The sequence below is a fragment of the Passer domesticus genome, chromosome 3 (assembly GCF_036417665.1).
Source record: "Passer domesticus isolate bPasDom1 chromosome 3, bPasDom1.hap1, whole genome shotgun sequence".
Lineage (NCBI taxonomy): Eukaryota > Metazoa > Chordata > Aves > Passeriformes > Passeridae > Passer > Passer domesticus.
In genome coordinates this window covers 67815704-67834152 of record NC_087476.1, presented here as the reverse complement: position 1 = coordinate 67834152, position 18449 = coordinate 67815704, and the positions used below count along the sequence as shown (strand labels likewise).

The following is an 18449-nucleotide window of genomic DNA, read 5'->3' as shown; positions in this document are numbered from 1 at the left end:
ACCATCCCCTTAATGTGATACATATAACAGCTGAATAACTCAATGTCTCTTAAACCATAGTTAATTACTTGTTGATCTTTAACATATTAGGGGACTTTAATGAAGTAATAAATGGTAAATCAATCATTTTTCCTTCAGTGACTAATTTCCTCATATGGAGTGGCTAAGCACACACACATGGTAAGAATCCCTCCTCCTTGGGAGCTTTCAGTAACTATTTACTGGATATCTTCAAATATCAATAAAAAATTGAATACTTTTCTACTCCTATAGGATGAGGAAACTGTCACATTTTCAAACTGTACCTTGGAAACATGCAGCTTTGCTGAGAGTTTCAGCTTAAAATTACTTTATTTAGCAATGTATTTGAAATTAAACTGAGTCTGCTCTAAAAAGGAAGGAAGCATTTATTGGAACCATCCATTCCCAAAGTCTTTGGCTCCCAAGGGCAGAGAATCCAAATTACAAGTAAACACTCACCTAAATTTCTGAAAAGCTATAAAAAGAAATATTCATGGTCTGAAGTTTGGAGAACATAACCTATCATGTACACACTCACTTACCTAAATAAGTGACCTGGTCTTCAGATGAGCTTAGTACTTAACAGTTTGGATTAGAATGAACAGGAGGCTGCTCATAGATACACTTTCTTTAAAAATTAGGTCACTATTTGATGTATAGAGGAACCTAACTTTGTTATAATTTTTAATACATTGCTACCTATTATCCTCAGATTTTGCTGTCTAAGCACACATCAGTAATTACAATATATAGTTTATTAATAAACTCCCAAGACACAGGCAAATAAAAAATAAACTGTATTTTCTAATACCGTTCATATTAGAACTATATTATTTTTCATAATCAGTAATTTTCCAGGTGGTGTATATTGGAAATAAGAGTTCTAAACTAGGCAAATCTTTGGGTCTCAATCTGATAATAACCGTTGCAAACTATCAATAAAGTCTCCTCTGCTTCACTGAGATTTTCTCACTGTAAATAATTACACTTCCTGGAGCAAACAGGATATAAATAGCAAGGTAGGTTTTGATGAGTCTTGAATTTTGGGGCTTGGGTTTTATTTCTTTTTTCCTCAGATCCACTCCAAAATATGACTTTGATGAGCTTCTGATAAACTTTGAAAAATGTAGCAACACATTCATTTCAATATCAGTAGCTCTTGCACAGGAATTACATGACACATAATTATGTTTTAAACAGTGGGATGGTGAAACAAGACAGATTGCAATGACACATTCATTAATAAAATGCATAATTTCCAAAAGAAACAGGAAATATTTCTACACTGACCATAGTCTGTGTTTTCCGGCTCCCAACAATTTGATGGCCAAAAATAGGGTGTCTATAGACAAAAAAAAAAAAAAAGAAGAAACTCAAGTTAGACAATGTAAGCATTATACAGCCCTTGGATTGTTACTGGTTTTGAGAATCAATTTATATTTTTGGCAGATCTATTATACTGTTAACTTGACATTTCTGAAATCAAAACAGAAAATTACATTTGTACACCTGTTTATCACACTAGTATCAGAATGACATTTAAAAAGAAAAATCTTGGATTTTTTGTTCTCAGAGTTAAGGGAACAAAACCCACAAGCTAAGTAATGGGGTTCTCTTTTACATTTTCCCTAAAAATACATCTCTCACATGTCCTGGAGAATGAGGTTTAGAGGTATAAAGACTTTGAAGTTCATTCAGTTCTCGATTTTTTAGAGTTTTCATTCACAGATTAATATTCAATTATCTTTCCTAGGTTTTGCTTGTTTAAAAATGCCACTAAAAACACTCTGTTTTCACAAAGACATCAACGTCTACTTTTTAATGAGTGTCTACTGGTTGTGATTTAAAATGCAGGGCTTTTTTAAGGGAAAGACAATAAAGTACCAAAAACTACATCAACACTATACCTATCAAAACTGTGCTACATGTATTATTAAAAGATTTCACTTCAAACAAATGGAGAATATAAGGTTGTATAGACATTTTTCATAAAATTACTTCATTTTTAAAATAGCAGCTTTTAGTTAAAATGGATATTATTATAGCATTTTTATAGAGAACATAATCCCCACACAGGCCATTCACTTAAGAATCAGACTCAATGATCCCTGTGGGTCCCATTCCAACTCAGAATATTCTGTGATTGAGTGACTAATCTATACATAAACACACACACTGCTACAGAGAATGACATAATATTTGAGAAGTTGAATGCAGCTCATTAAACGTGTGAAGTGGTTTGAGTGGTATTTCAAAACACAGGTGGTTCTTCAGGAAAACCTTCTGCTTTACTCTCTATTTCTTATTGTTTTTTCTCAAAAATCTCCCAGCTGCAAAAATGGAAACCTCTTTACTGCCCACTTCTCTTCAAAATTATTTCGATGTTAATCTGGAAACCAACAGGGCTGAAGGGTGACACATTCACACCAATTGTCAAATTAATCATATATTGTGAAAAATCTCTTGGTTTTGTAACATTGACATATCAAATTTAATAGAACCAATTTAGAACTTGCTATTTATCAAGCAACAGCAAGGAGCTAAAAGATAAAAAGAGAACTATAACAAGCTAACTTCAAAGGCTAAGAAGGCTGTGTTTCTTGAAAGCCACTTGGTATATTTGAAGGGACCAACAATAAGTAATTCTCCAATCAACCATTCCTTCACAGCACCACTGAAATCAAAGTGACCAGTAGAAGCACATATAAATGCAAACAGAAAGAAGACGAACTCCTAAACAATTAATTGCAGTACTCAGCACATTTTGGAGAAACAACTATAAAATTTAATAGAGTGATTCATATAAAGCAAAAAGTCACCATCATTGAAATATACAGTTTACAAACTCAGGAAGTGAGAACAGTCCTTCCTTAGAGCACAAAATGTATATCCAGAGAGGCCCAAGAAGAAAAGCACAGCTACATCATTTCTCTGCTAAAAGGAAGGTTAACCTCTGTTTATGGGTTCAAGCTGAACTTCTGAAAAAACTGTGTAGTGAGATACTAAATACATAGAAATCATATTTGCTCAAGCAGTTCTTCAGCTGAAACTCTTCCAGTTGTGGCTATACTTTCTGCAAAGTCCACATTAAAGGCCCTCAGGCATACTTAGGATTTTTCATGACAAACTGCATATACTCCCATCGCAGCTGAGATTAAAAACAAATTCCATCTTCTGACTTAGGGAAAAATCACAAACTTTGCTTTCAGTATTCATCTCACAACAGGCTATGAACAAATACTATATATTCACAGCTATGCTAGTGATGTTAGAGGAGGACTCTGTTGTTTCATATATAAATGAAAATCTATGTGTCCAGAGTACTTTTTTCAGTATTTAGTTTAAATAACACATTTAAATTTTACTGAAACTTGCACTTTGGGGGTGAAGGTAGTGTGGGCACTAAACACAATATGGGAAAGGGGACATGATCTTCAGTGTTGTGAAATGTTGTCACTTTAGCTCGCTAGGAGGCAGAGATGACCAAGGCTTTTCCAAAGGATAAAAAGGTGCAACCTAAATGTGGAGAAGAGATCGAGGAAAAAGCAGAAAATAATGCACTGGCTACTAAGGATGAGTGTAAGCCTCCCTGTGCCAGGGAGATAAAAGCAGAAAAGTTAAAACAGAACATGAGTTTTAATTAGCAAAGCACACAATAAGCCATATCAAAAGGTTTCAAAGATGTGTGATAGGGTAAGCCAAAAAGAAACGCCAGTAAAAGGCAGACTTTACAAGATGAGAAAAGGGTTCAAATAACAGCTAGTACAGAAGATCATTAAATGCCTTCCTTGTTTGAGTCTCCAGAAAGAGGGAGACAGTGGGCAGACAAAGGTCTTCCTCAGAGGCAGGAGGTCTCCCTGGCGAGGCTCTGAGCCGGGCAGGCACCAGCTGTCTCTGAACTGCGAGCCACGACCCTGCCTGCCTGCTGCTTGGATGCGTTTAATGGCACTTGCTGAGCAGCACAGCTCATGGGCTCAGGCACTGCAGCCTGGCCAGAGCTGGCCTCCAGCCAGCTGGCTCCCCGAGGGAACAAAGTTCAATTCTGCCCACGATCAGCTCCGCGAACATGCCCAAAATTAATTTGGACATGGAGATAAGGCTACAGGGCAAAGCACAGGGCAAAAAAAATTCAGGGAGGGAAATGTTTTTATGAGGTCAGACAGTTCAGGTTAGAAAGCTGGTGATATTCAGCACAGAAAGCTTAAGGATTTCTTGTGTTTTCACATGGGTAAACTGTGTTTATTTCTGAAAAAACAAACAAACAAAAAAAAAGCCTCACCAAGCTAAAAAATTACTCCTGATTCCTCAGGACTGTGATTATATACACATGTAAATATTTTGATTAAATACTTCCTCTGGTATTTATCTTTCTCCTCTATTTCCAGTACTTTGTAACAATGACTATCTAACTGGTGAGAGTTATCAAAAGTATTGAATTATCTGCATGATGTTTAAAGGGGTACAATTACCTAAAGGGTAATTTATACATGGAAAAAATATTCATTGAAGTAACCTTCAAAACATGGACAGTAATTTAAAAAAAATTTACATAAAGCAGAGGAGCTTCAGAAGATTACAGCAAAGGGAAGAAGTGTATTTCCGCAAAAGGTAAAATCTCAAATTTTCTCTTTTGTAATGTTTCTACATCTACGCTTTAGATTGAACAGTTGTAATACATTATATTTTTCCAGTCTTTGAAAGCTAAAGGTTAAAAATATTTGGATTTTTCAAAAATTAGGTCACTGACCTGTAAAACCCCTACTAGTGGAGAAATAAACATTAGATGCTATGTATTTTGACCAAGGAAAAGTCCTATGTTACTTTGTTACCAGCAAGTAAAGGCTTACAGTATCACCCTAAGATATGTGCTTAAATGCAGCTACCACTGCTGATAAAGTTGTATTCGAAGAGCAGCTATCTATTATACATTTTCAAAGCAGGAAATAGCATTGATGTGTGCAGAGATAAGGAAAACTCTCCTAAAAACAGGCAAAAAATAGAATAAGAAGGTACAGATGAAGATTTAAACAGAAAGTAAGTCAAAAACATCAAGAAAAAAAAATCTTTGATTATTCTGGACACTAAAAATAAAGCCTTATATAAAAATCAGTTTCTGCTTCCTGACTTTTGCAATACTGTGACCGTATGGATAAAAAGGACCAACAATAAACATGCATGTAGTAAAATGACTGATGTTTTTCCAAAGGAATATTCCACATTTTCTTGTCTAATTGCTTGGTTTTAACAGTCATAAAATTCTGGTCTTAATATGAAGTTTACCTTGTTCCTTATTACAGACATCAAACAGTTTAATCACATAACACGTGACCATAATGCATGTGCTGAGTTTACATTTCCATTTCTGTTTCAAAAGTCCCCACACAATTTCATGCTCCAGATATTTAACAATCTCTGAGAAGAATTTGCTAGTGAGGTTATCCATGAAGACTACAGGAAAAAGATTTGCCTTGTTCAACACAGAAGGATTAGGAAATAAAAAGAGTCTGATAAGAAGATCCCTGGTCTAATGGAATGAGGTCAAGGAATGAGAATAGGAGGCATGAGCAAAGGAAAAGATCTCATCTGATCTATTAAAAATATCCCACAGCAATGCAGGGAGGCTCTGCTCACATAAATTACCTTCTAAATTGCTGGACTATGCAAACAAAGCTTGGTTCAATTATTTGTTACAAATCACATATCCAAAAACACTGTGGAATAATTATAGCATCCCTCACAATGTTGAATATTCCTATAGAATGAACATTACACAATCTGTGTGCCTGGTTTCATGATATGGAAGCTCGTAAGTGAAGATTTCACCCAGGAGAGCTATGGATGTGGCATAGCATGTACATTTATTAACATGTACATTACATAACACCACCATTTTCAAAGAGAAGATAATGAAATACTGATGTGGTTTGGTTAACTTTCATGAGTGTAGAAAACCTGAAGGAATTATCCTCCTTGAGAATTTTACTTCTCCTCAGAAGGAAATATGAAGCAGTTCATCATGAAGAAGTATTAAAGAGGGAACATTTGTCATTTTGCCATGACATCCCACTTAGAGCTGAAGGAAGGTGGGTGGTAGAGCGGCTATGGGAAAGTCAAGCACTGTTTATCAGCCCAGGCAGAAATGATGCTGCCAGTTTTTATCAGTATGATTTTGAAGCACTTTGTTTGATTGTAGGTGTAACTTGAATCAGCAGCCAGAACAAGTCAGGAGCTAGAGAAATAAGGCTTATCTAGAACTGCAAATGTGATTGCAGATACATTTAAGCCTCCAGAACAAAACAGTTACAAAGACCTTCATGCCCTCTAACCAGAAAACTAGTTTTGCACACACAAACACATACTGTTCTTTTGAGTTATACACTAATATCATCAGGTAAACCTAACCACATAAATCCATAATCCTGCTGTAATAAAGTCATATGAAACAAAATCCTGTAATATAGCACATATTCCACAATAAACAAACTAGCAGCAGTGGCTGCTATGCATTGTAAGGAATCCATAGTGATATAGTAAATAGATAAAGTGAATCAAATAAATAGATCTGCTTTGGCTTTACCTCAAAATTAATCAATAAAAATATCTGAGCTAATGAAACAGCCACTTGTAAAAATCAGTGTTACCCATCAGCTTTTATAAAACATGATTAATTTCTATGCATTAAACTGTATAAACAAGAAGGGAAATCACTAAGCATCATTCAGCTACACCTTGTTGATAGTAATAAGAAAAGAGTTGTTGTCTCTGAAGCTGCTCCATTCCACTCCACAAAATTTTTTAAAATCCAATTACTTGGATAGGGGACGAGTATTCAAATCACTTATAAACCTTTGCATATTACTGCTATTTTTCTCTCAGGCACCAGGGAGTCTTTATAAACAGCAGAAATGAAGCCTCTGCTGAAAAGTGGCTATGCACAATCTCAAATGCTTTGCATGATGGATGGCAGATTTCACTGGCATTCTGTTTCATATTCATTGCACTTCAAAGAATTATTTCTTGGTAAAGTAAAAGGATAAGAATGCTAGTCTAGCACTGTCAAGCTCATACAGGAAGCAAGTAGTGCTCCATACTAGTGCTCCAGTAGCTCAGTATAATTTAAAAAGAGGTCAAGGAATTTGGAAACAAGATTTTGGCTCTGTGACCCCTCTTTTCTAACCGAAAAGAGGATGAGCGTGGAAAGCAGTGTGGGGCAAAGTGTGCCTGAGTAAGGAGTTAAAAAAATCAAAAGTGGCATTGATGGGGCAGTCAGAAAGACACACGGATTTAAAATCTTTTTCCCTCAGAAACCTTAACAGAACCTGCATACACCAAGCCTGACCTGAAAAGACAATGAAGTAGTTATCACACCTGCAATTGCCAAAAAAATCTGCCAAATTCTGCGTAATATGGCTTGTTTCTTTTTAATTTCTAAAATCTGGCTTCAAATAAAATCCTTCCCTCAAGGCACAGCAGAAGATGCAGAAGGGCTCTGGAGAGTGGCTGAAGAGCTGTGATGTTCAGCCACAGTCTCAGAATTCAGAATGGCCAGAGGCTGGTCCAGAATGAGCCAAGAAGAAGTTAGCTCAGTAAGGCTGACCCAAAGAGATGTGCAAAGCAATGTAACTCCACCTGAGACATGAGGAGTCCATAACACTTCACACTCTAAAATATTTTGCAACAAAGATATTTCAAGATCCTTACAGTGATTGCTATACAATTTTATCCCAAATTTTAGGTATGGGAAAACAAACCAGAGTGGTTAAATGCATTTTTCAAGAAAGCATTCCCAGTAGCAGAACAGGACAAGATATCAAAGTCCACACCTTCATCTTTCCAAGATCCATGAATTTTGCTGCTATCTTCACTCTTGCTTTCACAAGAAACTGTTCTTGTTTTCATATTTTTCTCAGATATTTTTGCCTTTTATCTTAAAAGGTACAAAACAACAGCAAAACCTAACCCTCATCTCAGAAAATTAATTAATGTTAAATCATTAATTAATCTCATTTAAAAATGGGAGTGTGACTACCACTAGTCTTGGGTATCCTAGGAGTTTGTTTACAGCCAAAAGATACTGGGAAATGTTATTTTTCACAATTAACACCTATGCATTCAGGGCTTGTAGAGGAAATTAGCACTTTTTTTCTGTGGGATGGTATTACAAAGGCTTACCAGCTGAGAGGGCAAGTCAGGCATTCCTCTTCAAGATGGACATATTATCATTTGTGTGGACATAAATGAAACGTCTCCATGAGTAATACCCGGTCCAGGGAAGATATGTTTCCCAAGATGCAGCTTGCTTTTCTGATTTGGGCCCCTCATATTTATTTGCTATCAGGTAGAGGAAGATGGTGAGCTCCTTTTTTGGTCACAGGTTTAAATTCCCAGGAAAAGGCAATGCAGCTGTTTCTGCTTTTTCTTATTGAGTCTAATTAAAAAATTCCTCTCTTAATAAGGCAATTAATATTTATATTCATCTCCTTTGCATTAAATTGATAGCACAGAAATGAACCTAATTAACACCTGAGTAGGTCACTGAATGATCCATAATTTTCTTAATCTCATATTATTAAAAAAGGAGATGTAACTATACTCTTACCTCCTGATGACAAGAGTAATAACTGGAAAAGAATAGTTTTTGCCCATAAATGGGCATTTGTCCAAAGGAAGATCAACCTCCACTGCTTTTAGCTATTTCTATACAACAGAAGGTGGTTTAAAACAAGCTAGAGATAATTTTACTGTCAGGAGGGAATGTGTCACACTTTTGAGAACAAAACATCAAGCACATGGAGAACATTACTATAGCTAGTCTGTTTTTTGTAGGTTAGGTCTTTGTATTGCAAAGATTTCTCTGCAGGCGTGGCTTCTGAACTTTTCAGTGCTGGCAGGTGCATGGTTTTCTCTTTTTATCAAAATATCCAGAAATTTGTGAATTCTGTCCAGTACTAAGAGGGTACTATGTGCACAGAACATGAACATCTATTCTAGTGTAAAATTCACACATTTGCAGTTAAACTTTCTTCCCCGTTTAATATGTTCTCTTCATCTTCTAATTTAGCAGTTCAGTAACAGATTTTATGCCAGGTTATTTTGGTGGGGAACGTGGAGATGTAAGCACACAAATTTTGCTGTTATAACTCCAGTTAGCAGTATGTCACCACTATGAATTTTTGCTCATCCTATACATTAACAGCTAAAGTTGCATTGTCACAACAGCAAAGTCACATTGTTGGCATAGGAATGGCAATGCAAAAGGTACCACAGAAAAGCAAACAAGACAAACACTGCAGATACAGACTGAGCAACACTTGATCAAGGCACCTTATTTCATATGCACTTGTCAAATAGGTGCCAAATTCTTAACTTATGCAAATACACTGAGAAGATTATACAATCTAGCCCTTGCTGAAGCTTTGTGTCCAAACGTAGGCTGTGGACCTCTCTCAGGAAAGCTCACAGCAGGGTAGCTGGAGTACTCTCAGTGGCCCACGGTGCAGCTAATTCTAGTCTGTGCTTTCCTTCAGTCAGACTGTCATGCCAGTAGAGGTGCTTATTTCTTGTGCTAGAGATGGAGGCAGCTGTGCAGAATTCAATGACTAGCACTCCTGAAACTACTATTCTCTGCAAAATTAAGTCCTTGTATATTTTGTCCTTCTGGACACTGCTTATTCAGACACCAAGCCAAGAACTGGAGCCTCAACCACTCCATGATTCCTTTCCACTTACCTTATAAATACATTAGCAAGCCCCTTCAATCATGTGCCATCATACTTCTTTATACTGAGCACGGAGGGGATTGAAGCCTCATGAGCTTAAAAAAAGCCCTTTCTTTCCAATAGTCTCTCCAGGATCAAAGGTAACTGTGGATCTAGGGGAGGAGGCTTGGAATGATTGCTCTTAGTTTTACCCATGTACACATCTAACTTTCTGTTCTGCTGAAGAACAACTTTTTTGCTGTCTGACTCACAGAATCTAAATATGAAAACTGGATAATATTGTTTGCATGTATGTAATAACTCTCTTCATTTCCAGACTGTGCTGTGCATATTTAATTCTATTCATGCTAAGATTTTGATTTACACAAATATTACACGACTTTCTCTTCCCTTACACGGGTCTATGAGACTTGAGCCAAAATATTGGTGAAAGTATTGTAGAGAGATTAATATAATATGATGTTTGAAACTATGACTGGTCTCCAATCACCAGTTTTCTTCTGCATTTGTAAGATCACAATTTCAGTACTATTTTGTTCTTGATGGCTTCTTATTTAAACAATCTTTAAGACAAAGTTTAGACCTATATATCACGAAGACAATAGATTTTGTTCTACCAGATGTTATTTTACTGATTATTTAATACAGTTAGAAGTAACAGAAAAGAATTAACAAACTCAATTTCATAGTGATAGTCATCATATAATTTCAAAGCAATAAATATCTAAACAAGAGCTGGGAGCAGCTGTTAGTGACACTGACCAGGAACATCACCTAATAGAAAGAGCAATACAAAACACAGCCACCACTGTCAAAAGTGGCACATGACAAACAAAGTGAATTCTTTCAATTGAATCCATAATCTGGTACTTTGCAGTCATATTTGTTTCAAGTCATTAGCAATATTGTTCTGCAAAATTCCAGCCCACTAGCCATTATTAGAAAAACAACACTTCTGCTCTTAGGGCCTTAGTTTGAAATCTAATATAATGAAATACCACTATGTGGGTTTCTGAATAATATATATGCAAGTGTAGGTAAAGACATATGCAGATATTTATGCTTCCAGCTTGTTCTAAACCATCTGCCTGTTTGTTGTATGCAATGGGACTGACAGATCAATATAAAAATGTCTCTGTACTTGCTAGAAGAATACACACTACTCTGATACTACTGAGTTACCGGTAAGGAAACTCTCACCAAATAAGAAAAATGTTACCTCCATTATTTATCAGATTTTTGGTATAGACTTGATATTTAAAATATCTCTCCCTTTCTAAATTCAGACTATACTAGGAATAAAAGGCAGTAACATAATATAGTCTACTATATTTCAAAAATAGCATATTAATTTATTTCATGAGAGATAGTTCCACGCTCAGCATTATCACGCTTTTATTCCAAATATCAAAATTCACTATCATCTTTGTCATCAAAAGTCATTACCCATTTTGCTGAAAAATTATAAATAAAATCCTTCTACAATTTGTTATTTTTAGGGGAATTTATACTCTTAAACAGGTTATGTAAGAAACAAAGTATGATTAAATTTGCTATGAACTTATCTGTAAGGCCTTTGAGCCTCCATTTGCGCAAGTCAAGAGCATATTGAAAATACTTACCTGGAATCGATAAAAGGTGCCATCATCCTTCAGTGTTAGAACATGGTCTGAGATTGGAAAGAAATAGCCATGTGCTGCCATCAGAGTTCCCAAATGCAGAGCTTCAACTGTTTCAAGAAAAAAAAAAAGAAAAAAGAAGATAAACTTAAAAAGCTAAATAACATATTTTCAGCAATTAAGTTTTGTTGTTAAGACTCACCTGATATCCTGCAGATAACTACTTTGTTCTCAAAGTCCTACCATCATGAAAGAGCTGTCGTTTTCTGTGTAATATAATGATGAAACCAAAAAAACCACTGCACTTTCCTTAACAAATAGCTTTTTTATGTCCCACTTGTAGCTGAAGTTCCACTACTTATATTGACATTAAAAGGTAGCCTGAATGTTCACTCACTTGTTCTGAAGCTGAAAACAGCTATCACCTTTACTTTGATGGTGCAGCCTGCTTTTCTTCTTCAGAATAGTTTCTGATTACATGTTAAAATAGTTGATTCCAATTACATTATATTTTTCTCAGTAGCTTTATCAGGATATCCTTTTTTAAAGGATAGAGATTTCCTCAAAAGTTCATTACTGGGAAAATAGCAAAGGATAACAGGTTCCTAGAAGAGTTGAGGTAGGAAGGTACTTGTGAAGGTCATCTTGTCCAACTCCCTCAATCAAGCAGAGAAACCTCAAGATATTAGCTGAGGACCTTGTCCAAGTGTTTTTTGAATAACTCAAAGCAGTGAGACACCACAACCCCTCTGGATAATGCCCAGATTCATATTCATCCTCTAAGTGGTCATTTGATCCTATTGCCTATAATTTGGCTTTCAGTAATGGCTAGCACAGATTTGGCTTGTCCTGACTCTTCAAAACACCACTGCAGCACCCGACCAGCAGTCAAGCATCATCACACAGAAAGAAATTCGAGTCCTGACACCTGTGTTGTTGCTGACAAACACAGAGACATTCACTTACGTTTCATCCATTATTATTTTCAATGTGAGAAGGCTTATGTATTTACCCATAATTTGTTAGCATCCCAAAAAATTCCCTCCTTCACCCTTTGCTCACCTGAAGACATCGACTCACGTAGGAGATACAGGAGAAGCAGTGGGACAAGTTTAGGCTTACCCACAGCCAGCAAACTTGTGAAAGGAACAAGAAAGGGGATCTGGACAGTACTTAGCTGAAAGCACATAACCCTACAGGGTTTATTTGATACAAAATATTTCTTGTCATCTCTGTGTTTACCAAATTGATTCACGTCCCTCCAGCCAGAACCATTACCTGAAATACAATACACCCTCTCTGGCAATGAGCTCTCCAGCCTGAAGTAAAACTCCACAATGTTGTTTAGACTTTTCCCAGTTGCAAGCCTACAAGAAATCTCTCTAACAGAAGTTGAGAGTTGCTTTGTTCCTTGTGCCTGCAGTGTCTGTAAATTCTCGTCCAAACTTTGTCCTAATTATAAAAAGTTTATATATTGTTGTTATTCATTCATATCAAGCTGCTACATATTATTATCCCTTGAACCAGAAATTTTGAATCAATGCTTTCTGTATTGTGTCAGTCACTGAGATTTCTTTTTATTGTTTGACTTCATGTGCCTTTTAATTTTATTAAGTTTTCCTTTGTTCTTCATATTTTATCACCATAACTAATCACCAACTCAAAAAAAAATTTTTTTTGCATGTATTATGTACCTTGATGGAATGAGAGAAAAACAAAGAAGAAATGTTATAACTTTTCTAGAGAAAGGTTTTCTCAGATAAGGGTGACAGGGCTTGCCAGGGAGCTCTGACACAGATGAGTGCATTCTCTTTTGATTTAGCCTACACTAAATAGCCTCCAGATTTTTTTTATTTGATTCCTGGATTCTGAATCACAATATTTTTCAAGATCATAAGGCGCTCATATTGTTTCCTTTTACCCAGCAATGTTTAGAGCATATCTGGACTAGTTACGATTAACGTGTACATTGCACTACAAGAAAGACATCAGCAAACTCTGAGTGAGTCAAGCGGTGGTCCACCAAGATCACTAGGGCTGGAGAATGCACCCTATAAAGAAAGGCTGGAGGAGCTGGGCTTTGTCTGATCAAAAAAAAAAGGAAGGTTTTGGAGGTGTCTAGAAGTACCTTTCCAATACCTGAAAGGAAATTTCAAAATGAGGGAGCCAAGATCTTTTTGCATTTGCAGGGAAATAAAGTAAATAAATTAAGAAATAAATAAGAGAAAATGGTAATAAACCAAATCAGGTATAGCTCTGACTTTCAGCCAAGCAGCAGGAGTGGCTGCCCAGACACACTGTGTAATCTGTATCCTTAGAGGGTTTCAAGACCTGAACAGATAAAGTTCAGGGCAATATGTTTGACTTTACAGTTTACACTGATTTGAGCAAGGAGTTGGACTACAGTCCTCCTGAGGTCCCTCTCAGCTTGAATTGAATTACAGCTCTGTGACTCTAGATGGGTCAAGCAGGAGTGGAATACAGAAGATAAAAAAGGGATGAAGACAATTGGAGAAGAAACTTATGAAAGCTCCCGCCAGAACAGCCTATACTTCAGGCAAGGCTGAATACAGTAGCAGTAAGAGTTTGTATTTCTCTCACTGACTGACTCACAAAAGCAAGTAGAGAGTCACAATAGCACCCCATGAAAAAATAGAAAGAGTTACCTGCCCTTCTTCAGAAGTCAATTACAGTTATTTAAGGTCTGAATTAGCACCCTATATCTCTTCTCCAGTTATGTGTGGGGAGTAAGGTGATTATGCTCTTACCTCAGGCAATCTCATTCAGCTGGAATTCACACTAACTCAATGTTAAGGTATATCTTTGTCCATTCAGCTGCTAAGTCTTAATATGGACATATAAACTTCTCTTTATTTTCTTAATTAATAGACAATTAATCTTCATTTTTAATGGTTGTCAATCCATCCGTTTGTTTCAGAATTACATGAATATAAATGCATAAATATTCCCTTTTAGTATTCATCTAAGATCCACTGTAGCTCACACTTTGAGTGTTACAAAATTATACCCAGTGAGTAATATTCACAAGTTTGTGTCCCTGTCTCACACCAGGCTGGTAGAGGACTAATACTGATGCTCTCTGTGCAGCAGCAGTGAAACTACAGCACAGAAAGAAAACTCAGCTCTCAGGAGGTTTCTAATCTCCAAGTAAGAAGTTGTCTGGTGTATTACAAAGGCAACATGTTGATATCCATCTCAATTTGCTGAAATCAGACTGAGAAAATAACTACTGTAAGAAGCCAATGAAGTACAACAGTACTATTTAGGAAACAAATCCATGAGCTTGAAAAGGAGAATGAAGCCAGCAACAGACTAATCTGACATGCCTAAATTCCTAGAATTCAAATACAGACAGCTTCTATACCTTCATTCCTTCATATGAAGTTAGAGGATTTTCATTTAAGAAGCACATTTCATCTGGAAAAATGCCAAATGTAGGCTGGGAACATCAAAAACATTTATGAAGTGCATTAGATAAGATGAAAAAAGAAGTCTGAAATAAATGTTTTTAGACATACTGGTTGCCAGGTAGAAAGAGTAATGTTTATATGTATTCAGAATACTGTTGGTTTCTCTGGGTCTGGATTGAAGGCACTTGAGACAGTAGTTCATGTTCGGACTCAAGTGTTTATTACTTCTTATCAGTAAAACAGGTAGTTTAAGGTCGACAGCTTTTTAAAGGCACAACATGGCTAACAATCTCTTGTTACAAGGTCTTTTAAGACTAAACCATCCAATTAAAAACTGAGACCTAGATTATTTTCCCTTTTAACCCAAAGTGATCCCAAAGAGCCCGCAATGCACACTACAAAATGCCACCCAAACGCATGAAGAAGAAGGAAGAAGAAGAATGAAAAAGAAACCCAGGACAACACCCTGTGCCCTCCATCTTTCTTCCATCCACAACACACTAAAAATCCCAAAACCTAAATTTCTCACCAAGTGATACACCTCTCTCTATAATCTATTTCACACTTTTGTGGATTCTAATCTATCTTGAAGTCTAGGAAACGTTCTCCAATGAATGAGGGTCAAAGTCAGCTCTCGCATGGGGGTCAGGGCACCCCAGAGCAGACAGAGAAATATTCCTGGTGCCTGGGGTTTCCACAGAATACAAACCAAAAAAATTGGAGGAACAGAAGAAAAGAAAAAAAAATACTGGATTTTTAGATGGCAAGTGCATACAGATGCAAACAGAAATGTGATATCTACACAACTATTATTTCACAGTCCTCAGTCACTATGTATAAAATACACAGAGCAAAAACAAAATCCCCAGTCACACCCAGATAGCCTCGCTGAGAAGGCATAATCCAAATGGCAGTCAGCTGCTACACAGGGAATACAAACTGCAGCCAAAGATGCCATGTAAAAAAATCTGAGGAAGACAAAGCTCCTGAAGGTATGAGCAGTAAAATGGAGTAGACTTTGGCTTCCTCAACTTGACACCTTCTTTTGAAGATATCAATTATCTAAGGTTCCAGATACTTCCTAGTAATTAAACTGTGGAAAAGTGGAGTGGCACATTCAAAAACCAAATTTACCCAAATTACTGTTTTAATTAGGAAAGTGTTGGGAGCAACAACAGCTAATGGAAGAAGAATTCCTCATGTGAAAGACAGAAATGCATCTTTATGAGCCCATTGCAATTCAGCAGGATACAAAATATTTTATATAAAATCAAAATACTACTTTAGGTGTAGGTTTGATTCTTAATGCGTAAAATATTGCTGGGCTAAAAGCTCAGAAAAAACTAAAAATTCCATGGTTCACTTTGCTGTTGAACTTTATTTAGTTGAGTGGGTGAAGTGAGCAACATGTGTACATAGATTAATTAGAAATCATTTCTGTGAGACAAAATATTGCCCACCATCTGCTGTGCCATTACAAGACAGTGATCTTGATAGATTAAATGTCAGTCACTTTTAATATACTTTGTTATACAAGAGTCAGATATTTTCAATGCTTTGGGACAATGTAATCCGACAAAACCAAAGGAATTAAAAACATAGCCTAGTGGCTGAGTTTTGACTTTATTTTCTTTTTAAACATAGTGCAGTTTTCTTCTTACCATATTGCATGGATTGCTGACAGTTTGTTCATCTAAAATTGCAGGGTATGGTATTGGCAGAACAAGTTGTTTCTCATGATATGTCCACAGGAGGGAATTAAAAGGAAGAACCTTGTTCCTTGTTTTTCTTTGGAATAAAGATGTGTCTGTCCTTTGAAACCCCTTAAAGGATATGTTTTCAGTGATTAGTGTGAATTCTGTTTTTTCTTACACATCTCAAGTCTACCTGTGATGTGGTATCTATATTCATTTTTACTCTGAAGTCCATAAAACACTTTATGCTATCACACCAGTATAGTCTCACAACATCTGAAGCACCTTGCAATAATCTCTGAGGGGGTGAGGAAAGAAAAATAGAGTATTTTCAAATTATGCTCCACTTTCAAAAGTCCTTTTTTGGAGTCTGTCTTACGTTCTATGTGGAAAGATTTCCTACAAGGAACGCGACTTGAGGCATTTTGCATCCTTAAAATTGCTTTATGATGTAAAAAACAGTGAAAACCCCAAACTTCCCAGTTCTCATATATTTTTAGGATCAAAAAATATCAAACAAATGAAAACCTCCCTTTCCATGAGACAATAAAGTGTTTGGTATTCTGGGTTATTTGACAAATCTAAAATCCATCACAGTACTGAAGTGCACAGCTAAGCCACACAGCAGCCTGGAAAAAGAATTAATGAGTCAGAACTTCACAAGCACACATTCATTGTAAGTGTCTAATGCCAAGACTTTATCACTTACTCTCACCTCACTCCTGCTGTCATTTCATTGCCAGTGTGAACACAAGCTGCAAAGGATTAGAGTAATAAAATACAACCTGCTCCTCATGCTGACATAAAGCGTAGGAGAGACTCACTGTCTCGGCCTGACTTTGGTGTTTAAAGAGGAGAAAATAAACCAGCTAGAAACATTCTTGAACACCCACAACACTGCAAACCACTCTCTTTTGTCCCATCTGAAGGATTGAATTTGTAAGGGGAGCAGCAATTGGTGAGAGCCATTTCAAGGTGGATAAACCCAGTGGTGAAGGAAGAGGCACTATTTACCCAAACACAATTAAAATGAGATTCATACTTCATTTCAAGATAGCAATCACAAACCACATTATCTGTCAACAAAGCATCTTACCTAAATAGTTAAGATTTTTCTGCTGCTAGACAGTGCCTGCTGATGCCATCAATAGGGCAGAGGCTTTGGCAGGAGCATCACTTAGCAGGTAAGGAGAAAAAGCTATCAAAGATGGGCTATGAGCCATCATCTGCCCAAGGAATGGTAATTTCCACCCTCACAGTCTGAGATGATGTGTAACATGCAGCACATCCCAAGTCTAGGAGCAATGATGCACACCTGAAACATCAACTACTTTCTTCACAAAAAAATCCAGCAAAACAGGCACTGAGACATTGATGAAAGACAACTGGGTCTTCCTGCATCCTCCCCTTTCTGCCCCTGTCTCTGATGGGAAGTGTGGTTTGCCCTAAGATAAGAACACCAGGTATTTCAGGAGGAATTTCTGGATGTTCACATGATTAGTGTATTCCAGCAATGGGGAGATGAGATGCTTGTGACTGACTTTCATCCACATCAGCCTGCGAGAGGGTGCAAAATGCTTCTGGAGACTGGTCCAGCTGGGCAAATTGGTCTTCCAAGGCTGGACACAGTTTCTGGGTGGAAACTGCCCCCAGCAGGGACTCTGGAAGATTACATCCAGCCCAAAGGAGAAGAACACTTTAGGATGTTTAGGATGCACTAAAATCCAGTCAAATGCAGAGATAAAATCCTGGAGTAGTTACATTTATGCTTTGTTGTTTTGTAATTGGGAATTCTGCAAGGCCAAAGACTGCAAACCTGTACCTTTCTAGCTGCACCTGCTTATATTTTATGCCTTTAAGCATCAAATGTTCACCAAATCTGAGACTAAGTGGACTCAGCTGCATCCAGGCTTGTCTGAGAAGTTTAGAAAGTATGGATAGCTTACTGACTCAACAAGAAGGACC

General features: G+C 36.8%; 1 protein-coding gene across 12 annotated transcripts in view; it reads right to left on the bottom strand.

Moving 5' to 3' along the window:
• RGS7 (regulator of G protein signaling 7) overlaps positions 1-18449 on the bottom strand; it is a 260123-nt gene that overhangs the window by 70109 nt on the left and 171565 nt on the right. For all 12 annotated transcript variants that reach the window (XM_064413717.1, XM_064413710.1, XM_064413713.1 and 9 more), the window contains 2 exons: positions 11363-11469; positions 1312-1363 (listed from right to left, as the gene is read on the bottom strand). In XM_064413717.1, the coding sequence (XP_064269787.1) occupies positions 1312-1363; positions 11363-11469 (159 nt within the window). The remainder of the gene's footprint in view (positions 1-1311; positions 1364-11362; positions 11470-18449) is intronic.